This window comes from Antrostomus carolinensis, unplaced genomic scaffold, assembly GCF_000700745.2.
Source record: "Antrostomus carolinensis isolate BGI_N321 unplaced genomic scaffold, ASM70074v2 scaffold53885, whole genome shotgun sequence".
Taxonomy (NCBI): domain Eukaryota; kingdom Metazoa; phylum Chordata; class Aves; order Caprimulgiformes; family Caprimulgidae; genus Antrostomus; species Antrostomus carolinensis.
The window spans coordinates 1-943 of NW_010315425.1; the positions used below are offsets into that span (position 1 = coordinate 1).

The 943-nt window shown below is 50.7% G+C and overlaps 1 protein-coding gene across 1 annotated transcript; it reads left to right on the forward strand.

The window, feature by feature from the left end:
• Window positions 1–5: 5 nt before the first annotated feature.
• Window positions 6–410, forward strand: LOC104524903 (alpha-(1,3)-fucosyltransferase 4-like; the record flags this gene model as incomplete). Its single annotated transcript, XM_010167922.1, has 1 exon — window positions 6–410. A coding segment is annotated over one exon (405 nt), but the record flags the coding sequence as incomplete, so codon positions are not given.
• Between the last annotated feature and the right edge of the window lie 533 nt (window positions 411–943).

Below are 943 nucleotides of genomic sequence, written 5' to 3' on the forward strand. Positions count from 1 at the left end.
TGCCTGAGGGCAGCGTGGTGGAGACCATCTCGGCCTACAAGTTCTACCTGGCCTTCGAGAACTCCCAGCACACCGACTACATCACCGAGAAGCTCTGGAGAAATGCCTTTGCCGCCAGCGCCGTCCCCGTCGTCCTCGGCCCTCGCAGGGCCAACTACGAGCGCTTCATCCCTCCCGACTCCTTCATCCACGTTGACGACTTCCCCAGCCCCCGGCTGCTGGCCACCTACCTGAAATTCCTCGATAAAAACAAACTCAACTACAGGAAGTATTTTGCCTGGAGGAAGAAGTACGAGGTCCACGTCACCTCGTTCTGGGATGAGCATTTCTGCAAGGTTTGCGAGGCCGTCAGGGCAGCCGGGAATCAAATCAAGACTGTAGGAAATCTGGCCAGCTGGTTTGAAAGCTGATGTTCCTGGCGGGTGAGGCTTACCCGGCCAGCCTGTGCCAGCAGTGGACCGCGCCGAGGCATGGGCAAGGATGAGTCTGGCAGAGATCGTTAGCCATGGTGGTACGCAGAAGGCTGCCATCAGTGAGAGAAGCATATGGGTACAGGGAAACAAGCTGTGAAAAGCCCACAAAAGGAAGATTTTTATTAAAGTGTAAAGTTAGGAAAGTACAAAGAAACATCAGGCAAGATGATTCTTCAAGAGCAAAGTTAAATTTCCAGAAGCTGTACTGATCTGAAACCTTTACAGCTGTGCGTAGCTCGACATAAAGAGCTGATGCCAAGTTCTTCAGCCGTACAGCTGAAACCAATTTTGTCGGCTGTGACAGCTTCCTGCACTGCAAAACTTTCTGCTGCTTACAAGGGAGACGTGATCAGCGCTGGCTTTCTGTACGCCGAAGACAAAAGCAAATACTTTTAACAGTGATTATTATTATGTGTGAAGGCTATTTGCAGACAAATTCTGAGCTGCAAGTGTTGAACGTAAGAATGTAA